General features: G+C 40.8%; 2 protein-coding genes across 4 annotated transcripts in view; both read right to left on the reverse strand.

Moving 5' to 3' along the window:
• AGBL4 (AGBL carboxypeptidase 4) overlaps window positions 1-21,863 on the reverse strand; it is a 957,921-nt gene that overhangs the window by 345,428 nt on the left and 590,630 nt on the right. The gene's annotated exons all lie outside the window — the stretch shown is intronic.
• BEND5 (BEN domain containing 5) overlaps window positions 17,919-21,863 on the reverse strand; it is a 32,600-nt gene continuing 28,655 nt past the window's right edge. For all 3 annotated transcript variants that reach the window (XM_075037071.1, XM_075037070.1, XM_075037072.1), the window contains one exon: window positions 17,919-18,717. In XM_075037071.1, coding sequence (XP_074893172.1) covers window positions 18,557-18,717 — 161 coding nt within the window. In that variant the 3' untranslated portion in view covers window positions 17,919-18,556. The remainder of the gene's footprint in view (window positions 18,718-21,863) is intronic.

Raw genomic sequence — 21,863 nt, forward strand, 5'->3', positions numbered from 1 at the left:
TTCCTACCTTTTGTTCGGCTCTGCTCCTCTGTAAAGGACTTATGTTTTCACACCTCAAGATCCTTTATAAGGTAAATTACTTTTGACAACCTATGTTTCTTTTTTAGTAGGGAAAAGATTGATGTCTGCTGTTTTACATCACTATCACTAATGATTTGTAGGCCTATAAAGATAGCAAACAGCATGACATTTGTTGTTTTTTCCCCTAAACTGATTTTAAACTTTTCTCCCTTAGACCTTTTGGACCGGCTTGCATATGACAGCATTTCATTTGTATGCCAGCCAAACGTCATGCTATCTAGTGTCATATCAGGTAGAACAAAGTTAGACAAACTCAGAAAACACAGAACGATAGAGGCATTTTGGATTTTTAACCAACATGCAACATGTCCATTGGCAATGACTTCAAGGTTGAAAAGATGTCACTTTTTTAACAGAGCACTTGCAAGTGTCACAGCTGCTGTGAAAACAACTACCAATAGAGCCAGGCAGAACCATTTATTGACAGAGGAGACTCGACTGGTTCAAACTGGCTATTGCACTGGGTTCTACGTTTCTGCTGGCAAAGTCCAGAGCATTCAGATGAATTGCTTTGTATTTGGGTAGAGAGGAGTAAGTTTGCTAACTTGTTAAGCCATTGGAAGGGGAAAGTACACAATGAAATGTGCTCCCATGCAGCCAACATGATTTTCGTGGGCAGAAAGGAGGAAGGGATGGTAAGGTTGGAGAAAACTCAAACTAGAAGCATGGGCCACTGCATTCAGAGTCCAAATATTTGGCATTTACAGAGGAATAATTGACCGTAAATAGGGCACTATTTAGAAATTAAGAATGGTTGTCTACAAACTGGCAGTTACAGACTAGTAAATCAGTACTCACAGCTGGTGAAATGAAATATAGAAGCTTATGGCTTTGGGAATGAAAATACCTTGAACGTTTTATAAAATCTTTTATTTGCCACCTCCTCCCCCCCAACAAAGGTAAATTCTACATCAGGTATTTGTCATGCTTAGTCACCAATGTTAAGTTCATTTAGTGACATCGCAGCCACACAGCTCCAGCAACTAAGGCTTATGGTGTCCTTCGTTACCACGAGCATCGCAGTACCCACTGTTACATTGCAGGAAGGTTCGTCTCATCTCCCCGAGCACTCGGGGAACTTGAACACGTGTCCACAGTGTTCGTGCACGGGCCACCCCCTCCCAAGCCACTTGCTGCAGTCAAGCCTGCCTCACTTTTGTTTTATTGACAGCCACCTCTCTCTCTTTCCCCCCCCACCCCCTGCAGAGAGTGACATTTTAATTGTGTGTGTCCTTTTTTGGTCTGTCAGCTCCCAGCCTCAGCCAAACAGCTGGGTAACTTTGGCTGGAATCCAGAATTAACATAAGTTGGTTTTAACCTCTTGATACAAGGGCATTTTACACGGTTCCCCCGTACGACCTCCGTGCACAAGAGCCTGCTATTAAAATAAGCCACCATATGCAAACCACCAACGTCCTGGGCTAGCTGTCCAGAAGCGCTTGGCCATGGCCTGGTCCTGCGTGGCATTTGGGCAGCATCACAGACCAGCAAATTATTCTCACCACTTCTGAGCCAAACACATCCTAGTGCAGCGCTGGAAACAGCACCACTCCAGAGGATCCCCTGGTGCTTTTTAACAGTGTTCAAATTTTAGTTCTTACCAGTTTAGCTTCCTAGAACTCTTCTAGTGTAAGACAATCATGTTTCCTATCTAAAGTGGTATTGCACTGCATCTCGCTCGCGGCTGCAGTACGGCAATGGGACCAAGCTGCCTGGTGTGGGCAGGGCTGCTGCAGGGGCGAGAGGGAGGGTTTGAAGTAGAGGTATGAATCTCACCACTTAAGAGCTTGGTCATGATTGACAACTAGAAGCTGCCAATGTTCAGTCACTCCTCTTTGCCCCGCAGCAGCGATCTCCACTCCCATGCGCTCAAACACGGTTGTGTCTGAGCTGCGTTTAGCTTGGAATTTGCTGATGAAAGGACTTTGAGACCAAAAGTTTGTCTACTTTTTCCAACATTCCAGCTCTCAAATGAAGGTAGTATCGCTTTCCACACACCCCTTGCTTCCCTTGAAAAGTCAGGACATTTCTACTTAAGAGGTTAAATGAGGACTAGGATACAGATTTGCAAATGTTGACTCACATAACTTCTCAAGTAAATGTATGTAGTGTAGCGTGCATCGGTTGTCTGAAGGATACAGGTGCTGCGCCACTTGCAGCGAAGGTATTGGCAAGTACTTGGCAATGTGGGGTAGGCTGTTCCTCTTTAATTGCAGGGGCACGCAAAGCATGAGCAGTTATTTGCTTGCATGAGCAACTTTATCAGCAAATGGTTATCCAGAGAGAAGCAACCTGGCCCGCACCACACTCTCGGAGGCTGCATTCCCCGTTTTTGCCTTCAGGACACAAAATCTTAAAGGACTACACACATTTGAGCCTGCGTGCTTGACAGGCCCCCAAATATTTGTGTCGATTCAGTAATTCAAGAGATGCACTGATAATCACATAACTAATAATCAGTTGGCCTTCATTTTTTCTCATTCAGAGAGGACAGACTGAGAAATCATTAGTTTACTTTTGGCTTCAATCCAAAACAGTGCATACTTTGAGAGAGCAACCACCCGTTCCATCGATGTTAGCAGAGCACTTACAGCAGTGAGGGCCTGGTCCAGGAATGGGGTTGCTAAGCAATATGGAAATAGAAATAATAAACGAATAACAGCCACCTGCAAAAGATTACATGCTGAATTGTACCTTACCATGAAAGCTTATGTTTCAAACTTCATCTCATTGGGATTCAAATTCACTGAAATTAAATTTAAAAAGAAGGAATGATTATTGTACAGAATGTTTTGAGAGATGTAAACACCTCCTTTTCTATTACTGTGATTCACTTTAGGGTTTGTTTTTTCTGTAAGGCATTTAAAGCGTGCAGCTCTGTGGAATACAATGGCTGGTTTACTTATTACAGCACAGACTTGAAACTGCTTAAATATATTTTTCTGTCAACATGTATTTGTGATTTCCATATTTAAAAGGTGACTGTTATTCTGTGTACAAATGTGTCGTTAGCATGATTGATGTCAGAACAGTGTTTGCACTCCACATCGGAGAAGATTAAAAGCTGCTCATCGGAAATCCTCTTTACAATGCACAGCAATGCAAACACACCATACTAGGAAATCTCACAGAAGAAACTTCCTCTCAAGGCTGCCTCAGATTCGCCGTATCTGCTCTGAGCTTGAGCACTATGGTTGCTACCGTGCACGCCTTAAGAAGGCAGATTCCTTCTCTGTAGGATTGGTTTGTAACCGATTGGAAAGGTTCCCATTGACTTTAATAGGCAGAGAGTGCCGCTCTGCACCATGTCTCACATCGAGGGCCAGTCAGGGCTGCGGCTGAATCACACAGAACTTGCAGAGATTAAAGAATGCAACTAGATTGTCAGATCTGGGGCTTTAGGACTAGTTTATGTCTTTTGAATTTGATCCAGATAGTTAAAAAAACAAAAGACATGCTCTTATTTAGACTTTTGCTGCCCTAGGACTTGTGAACAAGAACAGGTCTGTGATTCTCCATAAGAGGAAACTCCTGCAAACAAAACTAATTTGGGGTCATTCTGGTTTCAAGTGAAATGGTGGAAAATGGGAAAAAAAAAAATCTGTTTTTTTTCCAGTGGGATCCTGATAACATAATTCACTCTAACCCTTGGCATCCACCTCACCCACAGCCAGCACTGAGACTCCTGTTCTTACCGCGCATCAGGAGCCACGGTAACCCTCCATGTGTGCACTTTCACAGAAAAACTCTGAAGTAGTTTGACTTATTGGCTCGCAGAGAAGAGTTTTAAGCTTGCACTTGCTGTAGACCAAATACTTTTGTACAGAAACAGTTGCACAAAGCTACAATTTGCTAAGCTGCAGCAATTTAATTACAAATTTGAACCTTTGTCATCAAAAGATGATCCTATCAAGGGATAAATGCTATTCTCAACCTTTGTACACCACTGGGATAGTCTTACCCTGCACACAAACAAAAAACATAATTTGCACAATTTTTTTTTTTTTTTTTAAGTTAAGAAGCTTACAGTAGGACTGCCTTCTCCCTAGCTCAGAGGCAGGAGGGTGGCTTCAGAGGATGGACAGGTAAAGCTGTGTGCAAATCCCAAAGCGGCAACTTCTGTAGAAACAGGTATGTTTTGGATTCTGGAGAAATGATGCAAGCCAAGGCGGTGCTGAGGCAGAAGAGGAAATTATGCTAATCCAAACTACAAGGGAGGTGCCATGTTACACAGCTGGATGCGAAGCTTAGTATTCATTTTTTCATGAACACACTCCCTGTAACTTAGTTACTTAGGAGATTTCACTCCGCGTTAGTACTTAAGCTCACAATCACTCCATGCTTTGAGATTAAACTGCACATTAAAGACAACAATGACAAAGAGAATTGGGGACATCAGGGAGAAACGTGGATATTTGGGTTTTTTTCAGAGATACTACACGTGCAGTTCAAGAGATGGAAAGTTTCAAATTTCCATTTACAAGAAGGGTCAGAGGGAGGATCCGGGGAACTACAGGCCTGTCAGCCTGACCTTGGTATCAGGGAAGATTATGGAACGGTTTGTCTCGAGAGCACTCACGTGGCAAGTTCAGGACAAGCAGGGGATCAGGCCCAGCCAGCGTGGGTTTATGAAAGGCAGGTCCTGCTTGACCAACCTGATCTCCTTCTATGACCAGGTGACCTGCCTAGTGGATGAGGGAAAGGCTGTGGGTGTTGTCTACCTGGACTTCAGCAGGGCCTTTGACACTGTCTCTCATGGCATACTCCTTGGGAAGCTGGCGTCTGATGGCTTGGACAAGTGTACTCTTCGCTGGGTGAAAAACTGGCTGGAAGGACGAGCCCAGAGGGTTGTGGTGAATGGAGTTAAATCCAGCTGGCGGCCAGTCACAAGTGGTGTTCCCCAGGGCTCAGTGTTGGGCCCTGTTCTGTTTAATATCTTTATCAACGACTTGGATGAGAGGATAGAGTGCCTCTCAGCAAGTTTGCAGATGACACCAAGTTGGGAGGCAGGGTCGATCTGCTCGAGGGTAGGGAGGCCCTACAGAGGGATCTGGACAGGCTGGGTCGATGGGCCGAGGCCAACTGTATGAGGTTCAACAAGGCCAAGTGCCGGGTCCTGCACTTCGGTCACAGCAACCCCATGTAATGCTACAGGCTTGGGGAAGAAATGCCTGGAAAGCTGCCTGATGGAAAAGGACCTGGGTGTGCTGGTCGACAGCCGGCTGAATATGAGCCAGCAGTGTGCCCAGGTGGCCAAGAAGGCCAACGGCATCCTGGCCTGTATCAGAAATAGCATGGCCAGCAGGAGCAGGGAGGTGGTTGTTCCCATGCACTCGGCACTGGTGAGGTCGCACCTCGAGTGCTGTGTTCAGTTTTGGGCCCCTCACTACGGGAAAGACATGGAGGTGCTGGAGCGTGTCCAGAGGAGGGCAACCAGCTGGTGAGGGGCCTGGAGCACAAGTCTTATGAGGAGCGGCTCAGGGAGCTGGGGCTGTTTAGTCTGGAGAGAAGGAGGCTGAGGGGAGACCTTATCGCTCTCCACAACTACCTGAAGAGGGGTTGTAGTGAGGTGGGTGCTGGTCTCTTCTGTCAGGTGGCTGGAGATAGGACAAGAGGAAATGGCCTCAAGTTGCAGCAAGGGAGATTTAGGTTGGATATTAGGAAAAATTTCTTTACTGAGAGGGTTGTCAGACATTGGAATAGGCTGCCCAGGGAAGTGGTTGAGTCACCATCCCTGGAGGTATTCAAAAAGCACGTAGACAAGGTACTCCAGAACATGGTTTAGTGGGCATGGTTGATGGCTGGACTCAATGATCTTGAAGGTCTTTTCCAACCTAAATGATTCTATGATTCTAAATGAATCTTGCCAAAAGTCCTCAAGCTAAGTGCTACTGAAACAGCAAATACAGATGAGTGTGGCATTTCATGCTCTCAGCTCACCTGAGCTATTCATCTTTAATAAACACATAAATAAAAACAATGGTGAAGCTCAGTCTGGTATTGTAACAGTACCCAGGAAAAGTACACAGGCAGTACCCCAAGAAAGCATATCTGTCAAAATATCAGTGGCTAGAATATCCGGGCTTCACTTTTCAAAGCTACCCAAGAGCTTTGAAAACTCAGTTCCCATTAATTTTAATCTTCCAGGTGGCTTTCCAGATCCCAGCCTCAAGTTTGCACTGACATATACCACATTTTCTAAGAACCTTTGGATAGTCTCCTGATAAAAAGCATACAGTGTTATTTGACTTCTAGAGCAGAGGACTTGGGATTATGTCATCAGTGCTCATTTCTGACTTAAGGCATGATGCTGAACAAGTCACCAGCTCCCTATTTCTGATCATCATCAGTCATTTACTGTTAGGAGAACTACCTGCCCCACTGGGACAATCTGAGGCTTCATTAAACATTTACAAACAATTTTAGAATAGGTACATATCTACATAAAAGCAAAGATAGTTTTCATATAAGCATAGATCCTAGACACACCTACTAACGGCACCATACTGGAAGGTAACATTGGTATGATGCAGCAGCAGAGAAATATCAGATGGGAAGAAAAGATCCCTCAAGATGACTTTCAGAAGTGGAATAATGGAGGTGAGGTTAAGTTTGACAGCCTAAATACAAGTTCCTGCAGACTGATAGGAAGTCTGGTATACGTTAGGAACTCAAAGGAAGGATAACAACCTCAGCAGAGCCATTGGTTACTGCTGAATTATGAGCCCTAGCATGACAAAGCCACGAAAAGCACAAAAGATATTTCTAGAGAAAGGCATTTCTAGAAAGATAACGTCACTGTATAACGTACTGTTACCACCCCAGATAAAATTCAGCACAAAGCATCACTGATCAAGAAAGATCAGACAAGTACAGAAGAAGCTGACTAGGATAAGAGCAGATGAATCAGTAAGCGTATCTCCCAAGTGAAATTTAGAAGACAGTTTGATCTAGCAAAGGTAGAGTGGATATGATCTCTCAAACTCTTCAAAGGCAGAAAAAAAAGTGCTAAAACTTGACAGCAATGTTTGCTCAAGAACAAATACACATGCACGGCTCATGAGTAAGTTCAAACTGGAAGCTAGGGGGAAAAGAAAAAATAATCAAGAAGAACAATGTTCTAGGCTTATCTACCATTACGTGTAGAAAGAGCAAAATAGGAACTGATGTACCTGCATAACACCAGGCCTTCGACAGTACGGGTCCAGTAACTTCAATCCTGTGTGACAAAGTCCAACAGCAGGTCCACACACCTTCAGTACTACAGAATGGTGGAACAGACATTCTTGGAGAAGAGTGCTATGCTTCGCAAAATGAACAAGTTAATCTTATATTGTATATACGTTTCCTTTCCATAACAGACTGTAGTGTTTACTCTGATTCACCCTAAATGTCATCATCTTATTCCTCCATTAACCTAAGCCTTTCAAATTAAACTGAATTATCTGACACACTGATATACTTGCCTTTGATTTGACCTGCAGCAATGCAATTCAGCTGGAATCGTTACTTCACTGTTTGTTCCCTCTTTCAAGGGAAAAAATACATATATACTATGATGTATGAATTTCTGATTTGCTAAAGTGCTTGTGCTCTATTTAATACATCCTTCTCTGGTTTTCAGTGTAATAACACACCCAGTATCCATAATGTTCAAGACAGCATTCACATCTTCTACCATTGTCTTTAATACAGAAAATTCATTTGTATCCTTCTACAGGCAAAATAACTCCAGATGAATTTAAGGACACAAGAAAGAGATTGGCACATAGCTTACAGCACTGGGAGACAGCTAGGGATTAGCAACGACAGGACTTTCTGTCCTGAGCTCAGACTCCACTAACCAGTGCCAAGGGATTCCTGGTTCTGCAAGGATGTAGGTCATGCCAGAGGGGACACACAAAGTCCTGCAGGAGCCTGGAGGCAATTAAAAGCGGTGATGCAGCTGAGCATCACCACGGGCAGTGGAAAGGGACTTCCCCTGAGACTGGAAATCACAGGCAAGAACCATCTATTCATCTTCCATGTCCCTGACAAGAAGGAATGACTTGTTTATAAAGCCTTTAAAATGCAATGAGTCACTTCTCAAAAGAGGTCACTGGTTACGGAAATTTTGCTGAAGTATTTAATAAAGAAAAAACACTCGAATAACAAATATGAATTCCTTTAATAATACTGTATCTGATTCTTCCAGTAATTACATTTGGGGTACCTGACAGAACAAATAGGTAATTCTCTTATGCTGGGTAGAGGCAATACTGGTCAATGAGACATCCTTCTGCTACAAAAGCTCCACTAAAGTTTATTTCCCAGACCAGCAACAAAAGATCCCCAACTTCTGCAGAACTGCCTGTATATTCCTTGTTCAAGGAGAAGCAAGTGCCATGCAGGTTCACTGAGGAGTGGGCTAGAGGAACTTCTCACAAAGTACCAGCTTGGGAGAAACCCACCCATAAGTGCATGTACCAAACTCTATAGCCTGACCAGTGCAGGCTATCCTCCGGCTGCAGACTCCCTCACTGTTAACGCCACACAAGTTACAGTAACTTGACCGCCATCAACTTTTATATTAAACACATAAGGTAAGCCTTAAACGCTACAAGCTGACAGTGTAGTGGTAGATAATACACCGTGGAAGTACTGAAGATCCAAATCAAACCCAATAGAGAAAGATACCCAAATTGCATCAGTTGTAACAAGCTCACACCCTCACCTGTGGGGCACGGGAGGCTGGCAGGGCAGAGTGGCCCTCCTCTTGACTAGCAATGTTGCCCTTCTCCCCCTAGCAAAGCTGGCGGAGCTGCCAGAGGTAGTGGATCAAGTGGTACTTGGTGGATCCCACCACAGGTCAGATTATGATGAAACAGCAAATCCCCTATGCAAAGAGGATGAAAGACTGGCAATACCTTGCACCACAAAGTTGAAATATCTCAGGTACAGGTTCTACCTGACCTCCAGAACAGGAGATCAGATCAGTCAGGTAAGCAGGGAGACCATGAGAGCAACTTCTGCACCACCCATAGCCCTGCAAAACATCACCAAGGCCTTGCTCAGAGTGTTTAATAATACTGCAGCACCGGGGTGGGATCATAAGAGAATCAACTGGTTTCTGCCCTCAGTATTACAACATGCACTTGAACTGCTCTGATCTTACCCCTCCCATCATTAAGCTTCTAGTTTGTTAAAACCTACACAGCCCCTCCCAAATCCCATGGAAAAGGGCCACCTTCAGTCACCCCCAGAGAGGGAGGAAACCTGGATTAGACAGAACATTACAAGCGTTTTTTTCTTGAGCTCATCAGATGAGGGTCATTTTAATTGAACCAGCTCAACGATGCTGTCCTGTCCATTCTTTGTAAATGAAACCTGGACGAACCAGCATGTGAGCTTTAAATTGGCAGAAGTGTTAATTTCAAGTCAATAGCAAATACAAAAATTATCAATAGGCATTTAAGAGTGAAGCATTAATTACTTTTCAAAAGGTGCAGTTTGCCTGATGCCTTTACAAAAGGAAATAAGCCAATAACATTATTTCATAATATTTATAAATGACTAAGTTAATTAACAAGGAATCTTCAGAGAGATGGTAAAGGAAATTTAGAAGAACCTTGTCTAACACTATTTGAAATTCTCAAAGGAAGGAAGGGACTTCTTAAAAAAAGATTAATTACAAGTTTTTTTGCTTTACCTTGATATAATTTCTGTTTACATATTTAAGCTGGTTTTGACCTTCAAAATTCTGGCAACGGACAATTTTCATTAAACCATCTCAGTGGAGGAACTTGGCAGTTCCTCATCTCGCCTCTGAGGTTTACTGAGAATATTAATTATTTAGCAGGCATGGTCAAAAAAATATGTGTAAGTCCTATCCAAAGTAACATTTAATTTATCAAAGTAGACATAGCAAGTGTTGATGTATAACAAGCTCTTCTCCTGTCAGGTCCGATTCCTTTATGGGGTTTGGTTGGAGGCTCCAGAATGAAATAATTCCACAGAAGATGCTGTTTCTCTCTAAGGATACCCTCCCTTCATTCTGAGCATATATAACAGTATAATGACAGCAGCTCCTCACCATTCTTTGGCAATGCATAGGTGTCATCAACCAAGAAGACTCCGTAACTGTCTTGAAGATAGTACAAAATTTAACAAGAATAAAATGACTGTGGCTTCCCTTTCTTCTAAGTTTTATCACTTCAGTGTCCTCTTTTCTGTGAAACTCTGCTCACCTGTTGCTCTTTGCAGCCTGGTTTGACACCATCACCCACCTGCCTGGCTGAGCTATGAATACATGAATAAGCAGTTTGGCAAGCGGGAAGAACATGCTCTGTCTCGTCATTGGCACACGTATAGTACCAAGTCAAAGAGGAAAGCATATTAGAGATAAATACTCATTTAAAGAACAATATTTTCATGGCAGAGCTATACTTAATAATACAGTAAAAAAGGAATTACACTGGGACATCAATTGGTCAAGAATCAATTAAATACCAGTTTTTTCTACAGAGGCAAATTAAGTTTGCCCCACAAAATGAAATTACAACTATTGTATATGACATTCTAACACAAAGTGATAGGCATCCCAAAACACGATTGTATCACATTAACTAAACCAGATATGGTATTTAAGAGAATATCAAGAACTCCTCTATAGAAAGTATTTCCGTAAAAGTAAAATGAATTTGGGTAGACGTAAAGGAAAAATACTACAAAAATGAGTCACGACCTAGAAAATGTGTGGTAACAGAAGACTGAAGACACCCAGTCTATCAAGATGTTCATGAGGTGGAGAAATGTTGAGGCAAGATGTTAAGAAATCAAGAACCAGGAATTAGACGTTAAGCCAGAAAAACCCGCAGAGAAATAAGGCACAAGCTGAGCAGCAAGGGTAGTTACTCACTGGAATAAACTACTAAAGGAAGAGATGGATTTAACACTTGGATGCTTTTTCAAGACTGCTTGGTTTTTCAAGCAGCGTGCTGCGGTCCAGCCAAGGTTTCTCTTCAAAGGAGCAACCGAGCAAAGCTTTCTGATGTGTTCTGCAGGGGAACACACCATCTCATTGAATGACCCACCAGCAGATGCGCCACAGCCTACAGCCTTTCCACCCATCTTTAGCCGTGCAACTCGACAGTTAAGAAAATCCTTCTCAAGAACCATACTTGGATCACAGAATTTTGAAATAGCTCTTTCTTCCCGAGATCAACAGGTGGCTGGTTTTCATACAGTAAATGGAAAAAGGGAGTCCCAGAAGGCAATTTAAAGTCATAAATCAGTATAATCTGTCAAAGTGCCTAATGCTTTCCATTGCTCATCCGATGGAAATGACAATCCAAACCTAGGCACTGCAATTAGGTGGGAAACTTCCAGGCCAAGGAGCCTCTGAAAAAGCAGGGATCCTCGGTTTTGAGAAATGAACGTTTTTAAGAGATACTGCTGACAGTTTTACTTACTCCATCTTACCACTTTGAGACCTTCATATAAGAGTAAAATTTTCTTTGCTACAATCTATGCTTTGGCACGGCAAGGGGAAAAAAAAAAAAAAAGAAAAAAAAATAGAAAATGCTGCTATGTGAAGTCCCTGAACTGCAAAGTCTGCCTTACGGTGACAGCAGTACTACCAGATCTCCTAAGGAAATGCTCTAGCTCTGTGTCACTTATCTCCAAGAATAACAAGCAGGTATTTCACTTCAGAACCCTGCTGACAACTTGCGAGGCAGGAATTGTGAAACACTTCTGTCTCCTTACCTTTAAGGCAAGCACAGAAGACTGCCTCCTGCTTGCAGAAGGAATAGAAATGAAAAAGGAAGACCAGGAAAACAGGCAGGGCTGGCTAACATCAGGAAAATTACCAACTTGTGGATTTACATGGCATGGACAGATTTGTACAGAATAACAGTACAATATATCTGTACACATAGAGCTGTCTAAGTGCACTAGCTAGAGGTCCCTGGCAGCAGAAGAAAACGCTGATTATTCTACTTGCTAAAGGTTAAATTCTTGGCACGCAAGAGTGACTGGACTTTTTTAATTAAGAAAACTTCTCACTGATTGAAACCCTAAATGCCAGTCAAACTGCTTGAGATTTTGCTGTTTGGCTACTGACTTCATCTAAATTGCACGTATGAATTCTCTGTGGGAAGGTGAGAAGGCCTATGTGACCCCTCCACAACCTGTTCCCAGGCTTCCCGTACCAGCAGACACAGGGTCCTCTCCCGCGTGTGGCTGCTGCTGAGTGGAGCTCAGTTACTTTTTAAGTTTAGGAAAGCCACAGAGTGGAAGTTGCACTTATTTACCAATGTGGCAGTAAACAGCCTTTGTTGGATGAGTTGCCTTTAGGGGACTACACCTAAAGACAAGACAACCCTCTAGGTTGTCCTACCCTATCCTGACAAGGAGGGGGGTTCCTTGCACTGTGCTCCAAAGCAGAGGTGATGCTACAACATCACCTTCACCCCTACTTAGCCCCAAATTCTACATCCTCAATTGCTTATTCCTGTAAAGATGCACACTGAAATGCAGAACTTACAGTGTACATTGGCCCTGGAAGGACAAAAGTGTCCTTGCAAATGCAAAGAAACCAGAAAGTGTCAAAGCATTTTAATATATAATGCAGGAAAAAAGTGTACAATCCTACTTTCAGGAGTTTTAGTTTTTCTTAATCTAAGACTCTTCAAGAAATTGAAACACAGAACATTAACTTGGAGACAGATGCTTTGCCCCATCCACCGCCAATCCTGCTTATTTTGAGAATTATTCTCTAAAGGCACCTCTATAAATCCTGCAGAGGACTCCATATGGAAAGGGAAGACCATGGTGCATCTGGCTCACAGATGCAAAATGTCCATATGGACTATTTTCAAGTATCAGTGGGCTAATATTCCAACTTAAACATGGAGAAAGATGTCTCCCATAAACTTCTGTTCTGCTAATACAAGAAAAATAGAAAACACATGAAAATACTTTTTTTTTTTAACTAAAATACTATTCAGTAAGATTTACATAAACACTTGGGAAGACTTTAAAGATATATTTGAGTATGAAAGAAAGAATATGAAACTCTCCCATGTAAGCTTTTTCATTCATCTGAGTCTCATGTGGAAGGGGCTGGTACCAGCGTGATCTGGCACTATCAAGACATATTCCCTCTACTGCTGTCCCAGTACATCCTTCATATTCAGTAGGGCGAACACCAAAGGGTGTTCACAGCCAATTCTTCCGATAATCAGCCTATCCCATGAAACCGAGGTCTTTCTCTACTCCAAAAGCATGAAAGCTCATGCTAACTATAAAGGATACACAAGCACCAACAAGCGTAATTTCTTATCTTATTTCACAGGACTTCTAGCAATTGTTACACTACAATAAAAGCTAAGTCACCCCCAGCCTACCCCTCTCTTGGGTGTTCAGTAAATTTTCTGTGACTCTTTAATTTCAAATCACTAAAGACTAAAATTTAATATGAAAGTAGGTAGCTCGACGCATTAAACATATATACTAATAAAGAGTTTAGTTCCATTAAGGTTTTACTATCAATAAACAAGGAACATAAAGTTGCTATTCTGCTAAATGTGAAAGAGATAATTTCCTCTGTAGGAAGAAGTTTTCTAGTCAGAAGGCAGCACAGAAAAAAAACCTTTAGGCTCAGCTTCTTCCTCTCCTCCCAGACACACTTTCACCCCTGTTCTGATCCAGACATATTGCAAATTCATCTGATGTCATAGGTGAGGTATTTTCCTCTTGACGGTAAACCAATGATGTCACAACCACAGGACTGCATTTCACTGCAGGACTGAACAAGCGGGTATCTAATGCACAGCATGAAAGTTATTGTTCAAACATAAACAGCAGAAATAATTGCAAAAGTAAAGCAAATGAACAGCCAAGTAAATTAATTGCTTTTTGAATCACTGTTCCTGTTTTCCAAGTCCAAATGATTCTCCTTTCCTATTTAGGAAGCCTGAGGGGATGAAAAAGTGTCCAAGATGGTGAAATTAAAAATTAGCTACTGAGCATGAAACATGCAATGATTGCACTTCATAACATTTTTATTGCCTCAGTGTTGTATGAATCATTTCACAGTTCCACAGTTACGATGAAAAAAATGACACCAATAAAGCCTAAGCAATCGATGTTATGACTTCATCAATCCAAGACTGAAGGCATGCACAGAATGACAAATATTTTCAAGAATACCGAGAAAACTACCACCTCGTTCTGAAGAAGCACAAGTTTTATCTTTGCATCTTTCTGAAGAGTGGTCACTCTCACACCAAAAGATGGAATATTGAAATAATCCTCAGTACAGCTCTATGTGACACAACCTTGCTTTCCCTTTCAGAAACTGGCCAAATTTGGGGTTCTGAAGAGTTACAAATGCAGCTAACGCAGAGTGAGGCTACAGCCAAAACAGAATGTTCCCAAGTCAGAACATTCTCACTCCTTTGAGATTTTGCATCAAGATAGTATTATTTTAACAATGACCTGCACTTTGCTTTATTTTTTAAAAGTCTACAGATTCTGGAAGTATGAAGTTGAATTATCTTTACAATTTCACTAAATCCAAAACAGTTCAATTTATTGCTACTTAAAACTTCCAAGAGGACAATAATCTATGCTTAAGACAACAAAGCAGCATCGTAGTAATCTATCAGATACAACATCAAAGGTACGGTGCAAAGAAGGGACCTCCCGCAGGGAGATTGTACCTTCTTTTGACAGTCATACTCAATAGCTAACCAAATACAACCTTAAATCCTTTCTACTTATAGTTCAACTTTGACATGACTAAAATAGTATTTTAGTCCAGCTGTATTAAAAAAACAAAACCAAAAAACTCCCATCTCTATAAAGCATCATTAAATCCAAACCTGTTCTTTAACAGCAGAACCTAATTATTTTTTTTTTTCCCTCTAACAAATACTAGCTTTCTTTTTTTTTAATTGAGTGGCTAGACATCTTGACTCAAGTATTACAATCTCTGGTAGGATTCTTTCCTTTAATATAATAGCTCATTTCCCTTATAAAATCATTAATGGAAAATAAAGCCCTTTTTGTTAACTCTAATCTTGCTTCCTTGCAAGTGTGCCAGAGGCACTTTAATATGGATCAGGTCATGAATATCACAAATTACAGCAGCAATGTGTGGCAACAAAGGATCAGATTATTACTGTAACAGCAATACCTTCTTCCTTCTTTGATAAAAAAAAAGAAGTAAACAGTATCCATTGATCTCTCAGGACAAAAAGTCAGTTCCTCTTAAATCCGTGTTTTTCTGATACTTACAAATCCAAGGTTTACAGTACGAAGTAACGGCACAGCACAAACCTGAGAATGATGAATGAGGGGTATTACAGGGTGTAGTAAAATCTACTTCATTTTATGTCAAAATCTCTCCTGTTTCACATGATGTACAGGTATGAAGTTAACCTAAAGTAGGAAAAAGTCAGTAGGTGCTGTTTTTGCATAACGTTTCCTATGGTAGATTCATGGCAGATGCATTATGAACGAAGTAAAACTATGTACAGGCAGGCACAATTATGGAAGAATTAATGTACCAACAAGAACAGTACTGGCCATAAATGCAGTATAACATAGCGAAATGAAATTCGCTGCAGAAAAGCACACCCCATTAAAGTTTGTACTTTCCTTGGGTAACATGGGAACACACGACAACCGTAGCCTATTTCCCTACTTGAAGTACTCACACTGGGAAAGACTTGTATGGTCTTCGTAAGGGTTCATGGGGAGGGAAAAGACAAGAATAATGACCAAAGAGAAGTGCAAAGATGTTATTCATACACACCTGTTATCCATTGCAGAGCCCTCCGCACATTGCCTTACACCTGCAGCGTGCAAAACCGGCTTACTACTAGCAAAAACTTACTTCCAGAAGTCCAAAGATTTCGTTCAAGTTCTAATACAATAAAGAGGTATTTTAACTTTAACACGTCCCATTCCTTTCCCGTAACTCAACAAAGCTTCAGGTGATGCTCACATTAAATGCCAGTTGCCCAGTCCAAAGGACACAGTCTCAGCCCCCCAATGCGACACTTCAAAGGGAAGTGAACCTTTCTGTGCCACCCAAATACTGTTAAACTCTGCTATAAACTGTCTGCTAGACCTGGGCTGATAGAAACTCCAGGAAGAAATGAATGAAGACCTCCAAGATATCTTCCCCAAAGAAAACATTTAAATTCTTCGGCAATATTCAGCATTAACATCTGATGGGACAAGTCTGTCAAGGAGAAGTCTTAGAAAGATGATGCCGATTTTGCAGAAAGACTCAGAATCTCCGAATTTGGGGGCGAGGCTGGAGTCCTAACTCTAATTAAATTCTAATCTGCTTTTCCCAGGTTTCATAAAATGCTGTCTCAAATAGGCTTATCTTTTAAGAAGTGCAGCATGATCTTCTCATTAAAGAATCTGTTACAATGAAAACACATTAGTACTAAAGCCATAAAAGACTGAGGAAATTATGGACATTTTCCCCAAAACTAGTGGATTGCTTTAGTATCACTTTAAAAAAAATTTTACATTCACAAGTCTGCTTGAAAAGTGGGAACTTGCTTTTTAAGTGTTTCTTCAATGTTATCTCTATTTTGTTCTTTAATTAATAAAAGGATACATGCACTGACATTATAAACACTAATTTGCTATTTAGCATCCCAAATTAGGAAGCATAAACATTTATGCACTTCATTAAACACTACCTAAGAACACTTTGATATTAACAGGAGACAAGCTAGGCTGTTAAATGCAATTTCAGGGCACACATAAGCCACCGTAAAAAGACACTCCTCCTCTCCCCGTCCCTTGCTATGAATGCTCCCCGGCTTCATCCCATTGGCACCAGCCCTTACAAAATGAACCTTGGAAATCAGTGAGATCTGACACATCTGTGCAATCCCAAGTGCCGGTTCAAGGGAAGGGATGGGAACGCAGGGGCACGAGCAGCGAAAGCGGGGCGTACCTGTCCGACAGCACGGCATACTTAGATTGGTACAAGTCAATCGTGAAATTGCACTTTAGAAAGCACAAACCAAATACTTATGCCCTGAATTAAGACACCATTTAAGCACATGTGGTGTACAGGAAGAGACAACATGGTGTTTTTCTCCATCTCTTCCAAAACAGGCACTGCAGTTCTAGCAAGCCTCCTCTCCTCTCCCCTCTTTCTTCCACCCACCCCAGCCCTTTAAAGAATCCTTGTGTTGCTCCTTCGAGCATTGAAATAGGCTTAACGTTAGGGTATACGAGTGCTACAGGAAGATGATAAGAAATGGTCTTTCAAAACTACAGGAAGCAGAACTGCGGTGGTAGAAAAGAAACAAATGCTGATACTCAGGAACAGACAGCCTGAATGGCAAATAAGCACATCTGTGTGCGTAAAATAAATGGAAGGTTAACTAAGATCACCAGTATAACAAACCGTCAAAATTGATCAGTCCAAGCCCCAAATTATCTCTACAAACCTTATTCTCATAATCCTTCGTGAAACAAGACTTCAGGTTATCTTCTTTCATTTACAGACAGTAAGGTATAATTCAGACAATAAATTATTCCTTATAACTTTGCATTGCAAGTCTAACTTCAATGTAGAAAATGATTTTTAATTTAAATTTCTCCTAAAAGTGTCCATTGTCAAATTATGGACTCAGACAAAATGGTACTAAATTTTCTATTATACATAATCTTGCCATAGTGTGGCAATCTTTAAATCATTTGAAAATACAAACACACTAAAAATATAGTGTTTCAGGAACAGTAATATGGACATACTGAAGAGCTTTGTACCATAACGAGAAATCTGAAAAGTGCCTTGGTGCCTGAAAAAGAACTGCTTTTAGATTTATTTATTTTTTAAAATAAATTATCATGATTTTACAACTTACAGCTTTGGGTTCTTTGTTTTTAAAACTATGACAGCAATGGTGATCTATCTACAAGATAATAAGCCAAAAAGAAGCATTCTTTGTGTGTTTTTGACCAAATATATTGTTAGAGATCAAAACAAAGATTTATAAAAACAAACGATTAAAATTTCAGTTCAGAAAAACACTTCGTAAAATACAATAAAACCCTTTTCAATAGCAAAGTGGATTTTGTACAGTTCTTCCTTCTAAGCAGATGATTACTGCAGCCTAGATCCACTAACTCCCGTAAAACAAAACGTAGGCAAAATGGGTTGGTGTTCGCAGAATTACAACCTATATACAGAACTGCAGGTAACATACTGCAACTCATTGGAAAAACCTTTGAAAATTCAGTTTCATTGTGAGTGGACTTACAATATATCTTACATTATTTAAAAGCAGGTTACACCATAGAAAGGCTTTTGACAGAGCCGCTCAAAAAATGAATCAGTTATAGGAGGAGAGTAACACTTCAAGTCAGCTTCTCCCATCAGCAAAAATGCCACACAAATCAAAAAACAACACTTAAGTAAAACACTAAGACTTTATTAAAAATCCAAAATTTATTGCAAATTGTACTTTGCACTTTCCCTCCTTTCTTCATTTTTACATGATTTATTGATATCCATGATTTTTTCACAGATGTACTTGTTGACTTTGGAGAGTCTCTGTGCAATTTCAGTTTCATCCACAGTTTCTTGTGCTATTCTATCATACAAACATTCTGGGGAGAAAAAAAAAAAAGGAAAGAGCCATTAGGATATTTTTAGAAAAGAATATAGCCCTGTGTTGGGCTAACTACTCAAGAGACAGCACTGAGTAAGCACTGTATTTGTTGCAAGACAGCAGAAGCTTTCATTGATTCACTGGCTATCTTGTTAAAGTTAAGATTTTTCACCTGGCTTGAATCTTTGGCATGACCAACTTCCAGTTATGCTGTGACTACATTAATAGGCTTTCTATAAAGAAACAAGGCTAAATCCAACCTTTTACAGTGTCAGTCTTGCCCATCTAACTCTTGTATTTGTCCGTATCTCCACAGCAGATTTAGAATCTTTTCCCAGGTGAACGGTCTCACCAGAACTGTTATTATCTACAGTTCCCTGTGAATCACTACCTTCACACCTTCAAGACAGTAAGTAAATGATAATGGTTAGGAATAGAATCAGTAATCAGTAAGAGAAGACATTAACCGATTTATTTTATTTTTAAATCTGTTCAACATACATTAATGTCTGCATCTTTATCGGACGCCCTGTCCCTGGGCGTATTTTGCTTTTATTAGTAGATTATTCAGGGCGAGAACCATCTTCTTGCACGTTTGCACAATACACTTTGTGAACTTAACTGGAATACAAAAAGCAAGCAATAGTAATAACTGCAAAAGCAATGAGGGCAATGAAAGTTGAGACAATTCTGTTTCACAGAGTCTGTAGTTCAGTGCCAGAATCCTGCAGAGGTTACTGAAATTGGCGGTGGTGCAGCACACCCAACTTCTTAGTGACAGGCAGGTTTGGGGTTTTTTGTTTTCATAGCCAGAACAATGTATTTTGTTGTGTAGGCTTCCCAGATTGGTTAAACAAACTCTGTTCTGCTTTGCCTAGTAATCTATTCCAGTAGCCGTTTATTGCTTCATATACAGAAAGCCACAGAGATTATCACTTAATTAACATGGTTTACAACATTTCTAATGCGTCGTATTAAAAAGTTATGAAAATTAAGTACTATGCATGCTTTGTAGTTCATTTTGAAACCTCTCAGAAGTTTTATAAAAGGTTATTTTGCATTAACAAGGTTTATAACAGTGCTCATGCATCATACTTTTTATAATTTCTTTATTACATACTACACAATAGGGATTTTTAAGAAGCTACAGCTATCAGACACATTAAGAGCTAATGCTGTCCTTCAAAAATCTATTTTAAATAAGTTAGTCTGTGCCCACCGAATGATAAGAACATCTAAAAACAATGTGCATTTTATGTGGTAAGAGGTACTGAATATAAAATAAACCAAATTAATCAGCATGCAGCCTGATAGCTGAAATGCTGATCATCAGTAGACACCTAAAAAGAGGCACGCCACTGAGAACCTGAAGAAACCCAGTGTGTTTGCTTGTACTACAACAATCTCAGGAATACTCCCAGGTTGTGGCAGATACACCTAGTCAGGTGAACTTCCAGTAAAAGACAGGCTATGTTATTAGTTTAGCCACAATGTCAAGCAAAGAATCACTTGACAGAATTCATTCATCAGCTGTGACTCTTAAAGTTAGTGTGACCCAGACAGATCCATGATCATCACAGTTTTTCCTTTTCCATCTCTTCCATTTTTATGAGGGGCTGCAGAAATAGTGCTTTAGTAATCACATAAGGATGCTGGCTTAGGGGCTCCAAAGAGCGATTTGGGGTTCTGCTTCTTCATCTTTTGCCTTTAGAGGAGCATAGAGATACCCCTTCCTATTCTGACTGGACCAAAGATTCAAGTAGACCTCAAAGACTAACAAGGAGCTTTACTTCTTTCTGTGATGCCTCATCCAAATCATTGGCTATGTAAATTCTAACTTCCTCGCATTTCACCATTTGTCCACTTGCTACTCATTTTTTTGTTTTGTTTTCTTCTCCATAACAACTTATTTGGCCACTTCCAGCTTTCCCGGAAACACTGCTGGCATGATGGGGCAAAACCTGCTAACATTGACGCAAATGCAAAGGACACAACAACGTAGAAAATCATGATTATGTGCTACCCAGTACCGCTGATACAGGAAGTTTGTCTGCTGCCACCTAAAACATTGGCCATGCAGTTTAACTGGTTCAAGAGGAGACTGTACAGTCTTGAGTCTAACAAAAAGGGAGTCAAAGACAAGGTGAAAGAAACACTGGAAAGAGGGACATGGAAAACCAGGGCGTGGAACAGTAGAATTCAAATGAGGGTTGAGGCTGGAAGCAAAAGTATGACAGAAAACACAGAAAAACGAGGAAATAGGGAGGAGCTGAATTCCTGGCAAGTGTAAAGGTATGGAAGAGAAGAGAAGGAAGAGCCGCATCTGCCTCTCACTATTTACCTGTTGGAGCATACTCCCAAACTCACTGTAGTCAAAACAAGGGGAGTTAGAAGAAAGCTATCATTTAAACGGCTCGAGCAACACAGAGTGGCCCTGAGTGAAGTAGAAGAGGAAATTCTCACAGAAGCAACCTTGCCAGCAGTGCTGAGGAACAACAGCCTCCAGCAGGGAAACCAGAAAGCTCTTTGCAATGGGCCAGTGAAAAATAACCCCTTTTTACTGCATGCTTGTAAGTATGCATCTGGGTAACCAATTCTGTTTCCCATTAGGAGCTGACAAGGGTAGCCACAGCCAGAGTGGATTCCTTACATGGCCAGTACCTCATTACTTTGCTACATGCGTTAGGATTGTACCAAAAGGTCCCAGTCAGAACTAGAAAATCAGCATGGAACAGCTTACACTTCCACATCTATTCTTGAAGCAGATTAGTAAAAAAAAAAACCAACCCATGTCTTTTACTCATTTCTTACAAACTAAGAAAGATGACAGTACGAAGATCAGTTTCCAACTTCTCCCCACACAACACAGACACACGCACACACTCAAAGAGGAATCATATTTCTCACTTCCAAAACATGGTACTTGTAAGGCAGACTACAACAGCTCTTAAACAGTTCATAGTTAAGAGCACAGAGCAACAAGGAACAGGAAATGCAGAATAATGAAGCTCAATCAAATAGGGAGATTTCTTTCAGCCCTACTGCAATTTAGTATGGACACAAAACCTAAAAATCCATTTTTGGTATGTATTCCATGAGGAACCGACTTAGTTCTGACTTAAAAAGAAGCCTGAAATACCAAGA

This window comes from Buteo buteo, chromosome 10, assembly GCF_964188355.1.
Source record: "Buteo buteo chromosome 10, bButBut1.hap1.1, whole genome shotgun sequence".
Classification (NCBI taxonomy): Eukaryota; Metazoa; Chordata; class Aves; order Accipitriformes; family Accipitridae; genus Buteo; species Buteo buteo.